Below are 6,209 nucleotides of genomic sequence, written 5' to 3'. Positions count from 1 at the left end.
GTTAAGACATTAATGTATGACCACAAATAAATTTGTATTTTGAAATTATGGCTTTGGGCTAGTCAACGGCCAGACTGGGGGCTATGTAACAAACATAGAACATACATGTTGAAATATACACTTCATTCTAAAATGTAATAATATTAGTTCGTTCTCTTTTTTTGTAAGAGTTATCGTTAAAATCTATTTACTTATTAGTCAAGTATCCATTTTGGGATTTCATTATATATATCTAAAATGCATTTAGTGAATGTAATTGCAGAAACATTTTCTATGTTCAGAATCTTAAGAAACAGATAACAAATTGTTTGCATTATGATAACCATCCAATATCGACTTTGTTTGTACAAGTATTTTAACTTTTTATTTTAGATCAAATTGCATTATTTCCCAGTAAAACTATCCTAATCATCCTAATTATCATAATTCGGTTTGGGGTAGCAATATTCCCACTTAACTGAATCAGAAATATTTATTGAAAAATTAATTTACGAAAGATATATTTGTCTCACTCTAAATACCAAAGCATTTATGAAACAACTCTACAGCAAAAATTTTGATCAAAACTAGTAATGTTTATGTAGAATAACTTGAATGTTTTAAAAATTCATAGCATTATAATAGAGAGAATCTCACTTATCTCCATTTGTTGTAAAATGTAATATGAGATAATGATTAATACAATTTGCATATCCAATTGGATTTTCATTCCCCTAAAACCTAGGTATATACATACACGTAGTTATAAGCAAACACAAACACGTCCTCAGGTATTAGGGTGGCCAGGGCAACAGCCACCCGCTGAGATACTACCGCTAGAGTAATTGGGTCCTTTGACTGGCCAGAGAGTAAAATAGTAGATCCCTCTTTCTGGTTAGGGGGTAATTTTGTCTGTGCCTACACATACATCAAATATTCTGGCCTATTCTTACCACATTCTCCTCTAGCCTCATACACCTAACAACACTGAGAGTACCAAAAAAAAAAAAAAAATACTTCTTCGCTCAAGGGGTTAACTGTTGCATTGTAATTGTTCGTTAGTTACTTTCCACTTGGTAATGGTTGTGACGGGCCAAGAGTAGGTTGTGACACGAAGGCGAGACGAATGCAACTGAGTAACTTTATTACGACACATCGAGTATATATACTGTACACACTAGGTCCTGGCAAGAAGGTCACAAAATACAGACATGCTATTTCTTGTCAAACCGGCAACTGGTTTTACTAACAGTTAATTATGAAATATGTAGACAGGTTAAAACAAGTTACTGTCAGTGAGAGGGGAGAGCGAAGATGCAAAGGATAATATATATAATAAAGAGAAATGTTGTTACTATGTACGCTCGTATGACACACAGGTGGTACATGGTTTCCCCCCTAAAAATGACATACTGTACATGTTATATAGGGCGTCCTGATCTAGAGAGGCGAACTGTAGGCGGGTCATCTGGCAGGAGATAAGAAAGTTTTAGATGATCAATGGAGACCCAGTCTTCTTTGCCACGAACATTTAGTAGGAATGCTTTCGGATTGCGTCGGATCACAAGGAAAGGGTCCTTTTAAGGGGACGTTAGCGGTGGCTTGCTATTGTCATTGCATAGGAAGACGTGCGTTGCAGAATGCAAGTCTGTTGGTATGTGATGCTTTGGTGGGGTCTTGTAAGTCGGGCGGCATGGAGCAAATTTTTCCATGACGTTACATATGCACTGGAGATCGTCGTCGGAGGTTGCAGAAGGAAAAAATTTGGCATGGACGACCAATGGGTCACCATGCACCATTTCAGTTGCCGAGACGCACAGGGCGTCTTTAGGAGTGCTCCTTAGTCCCAGGAGGACCTAGGCAAGCTAATTAAACCAGTCGGAGTCCTTGCAGTGGGACATCAAAACTACTTTGAGGGTGTGATGAAAATTTTCAACCATTCCATCAGCAGCGAGGCTGTAGGCAGTTGTCTGATGTAGGGTGATGCCCAGGAGATTTGCTAATGATGTCCACAATTGAGAGGTGAAAGTGGTTCCCCTGTCAGAAGTAATATGCTCAGGGATACCAAATCTTGCTATTAATCCTGAGAGTAAGGCAGATATACATGAGGCTGACGTTGCAGTTTCCATGGAATGGCTTTAGGGCAATGAGTGGAGTGGTCGATGACGGTAAACAGGTAACGATGTCCTTGTGATGTGGGTAGGGGGCCTGCAACGTTGATGTTAATGTGGGCGAAACGACGCTGAGGTTGAGGAAAGGTGCCCGCTCCTGAATCCGTATGTTGATGTACTTTGGAAGTTTGGCAAGAAGTACAGGTGCGCACCCAATCCTTACCATCCTTAGTAATGGCAGGCCAAATGAACGTCGTCTTCAGCAGCTGTAAAGTAAAATGGCGTGAAGGATGTGAAAGGCCGTGAATGAAATCAAACACCTGTCGGCGCACAGGAGCAGGAATCAACGGTTGCGGTCTACCAGTACTGATGTCACAGAGGAGGGTGGTGTTGGAGTCGTCAAGGGGGACGTCTTCACAATGGAGGGATGTGCACGATGTCCTACATGCTTGATACTCTGAATCCTGTCGTTTGGCTTCAGCCAAGGATTTGTAATACAATCCTAGTTGAACGGCGGCCAACGTGTTTATTGACAGGGCATCGGCAACTGGATCCATTTTCCCAGGAACGTGTTGAAGGGTGCAATTGTATTCAGCCACGGCGGAGAGATGTAGGCGTTGACGGGTGGGCCAGGCATCAGATTGTCAAGTGAAGGCGTGTACTAGAGGCATGTGGTCTGTGCGAATGACAAAGGGCATACCTTCCAAGAAATGGCAAAAGTGATGGACAGCCAAGTGCACCGCCAGCAATTCGCGATCGAAGGTATGACGTGAGGAGGTGGTCGTGGGCATTCGTGGGTGCGCTGATGTGGAATGCGAGGTTAGCCACTGACAATTCTTGGCACATTTCTGGAGAGGTAGTAGCAAAATTGCGGCCGATGGGCAGCAATAAGTGGCTGTAGAAGTCATTGGTTGAGACACGAGCAAGTGGTGGGTGATGGGTGACTTTGTCGCCGCTTCGTCACGTCACGGGGTAGGTGTGTGTGTCCTACGGCATTCACGTCAGATTCGGTTGACGTTGAATAGGTGTCCTCTTCGTCAGGAGTGGAGGCGTTGATGGAGGTCTTGAAGGTCGTGAAGTGGCTATCCATAAGGGTGTCGGCTTTGGTCATCAAATCCTTTATGGGTAAACTATCGGCATCGGGTATGACAGCATGTACAGATTCGGGTAAACGGCGTACACCTGTGGTTCTTAAGCTTTTTTGCCTTTCGCCCCCCTTCTGCATTAAGCATTGATCCCATGCCCACCACCCCTCAGCCCTCCCCAGCCTTGAAATTTTTGCCAAAGTAGAAAGTACCGTATGTATGTATGTATGTATTGTTTTTAGAAACAATATGTTGCGTTTTGTATGCTAATATACTTCATTGGTTATGTGAGTATATGGATGAATGATAGATTTTTATTTCATTGCTGTTGATTTTTTATAGGAATACACTGTACTATATTTCAATAAAATAAACATTGTTCATAGAAAATGGGTAAAATAAATATATTATGATGAAGCAAAATTTTATCTTAATCTTGTTTCAAACTGTTTTAGCATTATACAGATTACAGTCATTACATTGATAGAAAATACTAGAAAAAATACAAGCTACTGCAGAAATAAACATAATTTTTACTCTTAGTACAATCATTCATGGATCATGACCACATCAAAATAAATATTATACATCCTTCTTAGTGATTAATTTATACATATTTATGTAGTATTGTAAAACAAAAGACATCATAATTACTACATTTTTATTTTCCTTGTTACTATTTTAACTACTTGTAATATTATAGAAATAAGTGGATTATAGCCAGTGGCATTTTTTACTTAGTGCTACTCATCAGTGGGATGAGTGATACTGGCTCTTTTGAGCAACTAGTCGGGGAATATTTGGTGGTGTTTGGCTAAATGCTTATCGGAGATCACTTGCCACATCAAGCTTATTTCTTTTCTTCGTTTTTATTCCAACTAATGCTGAGAACCCTGCTTCACAAAGATAAGTAGACGAAAAGGGGACAACTACTTGTAGGATTTGCTGACTGATATTCTGGTAAACTGAAAGATATTTTATCCAAAACTTTCCCATACTAAGAGAGGTAAAATCATCTTTTGCCACAGAATTAAACTTCAGTTCTCGGAACTGCTCTTGTAAATCTTCTGGAACATCATCAACTTCCAGGGAAAAGGGATTCCTGGCAAGACTGAATACATAACTTATCTCACCGATTCTAGGGTTATAACGTTGAAACTCATTTTCCAGTCTTTTAAGGTGATCTTCGATCTCAGTTTTAAGGCTGTCACTGAAGCTCCCCTCATTCAAGATATCATCCAGATTAGGAAAGGATGATGTGTTCATCTTCTGGATGCGACGCTTCCACACCTGCAGCTTGCCAATGAATGCTCCAATTGCATCGGAGTGAGCAATCACAGTTGTATTTTTTTCTTGTAACTGTCGGTTCAATACATTTAAAGCTTCAAAAATGTCAGCAAGGTATGCCAAGGACAAGCCTACCTCCTCTGAATTAAAGGTGGCAAGGTACTCATTTTGTTCAATTTCAGTGCTACCTCTTCTCGAAGCTCGTACAAGGGTCCCAACATCTGAAAGCCAGCACACATTAGTGTGGAAAAGCAGTCTCATGCTCTGTTTCCAAATCTTGACACAACTTTATAAACAGTCGTGTGTTGAGAGCTCTATGATTTATGTGGTTCACAATCTTGATCATGATGTTGAGATGTTTCTGGAGTTTCGAGGGTAGTGTTTTTGCTGCCAAAGCCTAGCGATGTATGAAGCAGTGTGTAGAAATTACCGATGGAGCCTTTTCTTTCACCTTTGTAACGAAGCCTGAGCATGTTCCCAACATAGCTGGAGCTCCATCAGTGCACACGCTAATCAGTTTTTCCCAGGATATATCATGGTCTTGGAAAAAGTCAGACACGGCTTTGAAGACGCCATCAGCTGTGGCACTGGTCTCCAAAGAGCAACAAAACATATCCTCCTCCAGCGACTCTTTCCAGATGCATCGTGTGTAAACTAGCAACTGAGAGCACATGCAAAATTGAATATTTAACAGAGCATTCAGACCCAAAAAATCTTAATACAGAAATAACTAAAATTTAATCAAAATATTTATACTGTTGCTATATATAATATACAAAAACCAGATAATAATCTAGTCTTCCATGTGGACAATAATATCTTCTTAACATCTTCACGTTTATGAGGATTCCAAATGCATATATAATTATATATATCGTAGTTATTCATGTGCATTTATATATATATATATATATATATATATATATATATATATATATGTGTGTGTGTGTATATATATATGCACGTTTATATATATATATATATATATATATATATATATATATATATATAAGTATATATATATATATATATATATATATATATATATATATATATATATATATACAGTATATATATACATATATATATGTATATATATATATATATATATATATATATATATATATATGTATATATATATTTATATATATATATATATATATATATATATATATATATATATATATACATATATGCTGTATATATATATAAATATTGTGTTTGTGTTGTGTAATGCCACGTATTTCAATTTCTAAAATCTGGTGAATCTGGCCTATATGGATAATGCATATGCATAGTTTCATTATAACTCCTCTTTTCACACCTCAAATAGATGAGCACACTAGTTATAGGTATATCAAATGAAACAAATATATGATGCAGGTGAAATAATAACGTACAATACATCCGCATAAGCTGGTAAGTCATACCATGATATGAGAAAAATTTTCTGCTCGTTACGCACACATTTAGATTTTTGATACTGCACATAACTTATCTAAAGTAGTAAAACGGCTACAGAGGAATGAATGAACATACAATAAACACACACGGCCAAAAAGGTAAAAAAAATACTTCTAAATCAGAACTATACTAAATACATTAAAAGTAATGTAGTAAATATCAGTACTCGATAATAGTTGAAATAAATTATGTACGACTTGAAAGTCATCACTAATTCGTTTGACAGACTGAGCCAGACTACTTCAACCCTTCGTTATTATAAGAGCGGGTGAGATGAGCAATA

The 6,209-nt window shown here is 37.8% G+C and overlaps 1 protein-coding gene across 1 annotated transcript in view; it reads right to left on the bottom strand.

The window, feature by feature from the left end:
* Positions 1 to 3,997: 3,997 nt before the first annotated feature.
* LOC137659054 (zinc finger BED domain-containing protein 5-like) overlaps positions 3,998 to 6,209 on the bottom strand; it is a 2,931-nt gene continuing 719 nt past the window's right edge. Inside the window, exons 2-3 of the mRNA XM_068394146.1 lie at positions 4,893 to 5,123; positions 3,998 to 4,534 (exon numbers count right to left, since the gene is read on the bottom strand). Coding sequence (XP_068250247.1) covers positions 3,998 to 4,534; positions 4,893 to 5,123 — 768 coding nt within the window. The remainder of the gene's footprint in view (positions 4,535 to 4,892; positions 5,124 to 6,209) is intronic.

Source organism: Palaemon carinicauda, chromosome 19 (genome assembly GCF_036898095.1).
Source record: "Palaemon carinicauda isolate YSFRI2023 chromosome 19, ASM3689809v2, whole genome shotgun sequence".
NCBI lineage: Eukaryota > Metazoa > Arthropoda > Malacostraca > Decapoda > Palaemonidae > Palaemon > Palaemon carinicauda.
Note: the sequence above shows the minus strand (reverse complement) of the source record. Positions and strands in the feature narration are given on the sequence as shown.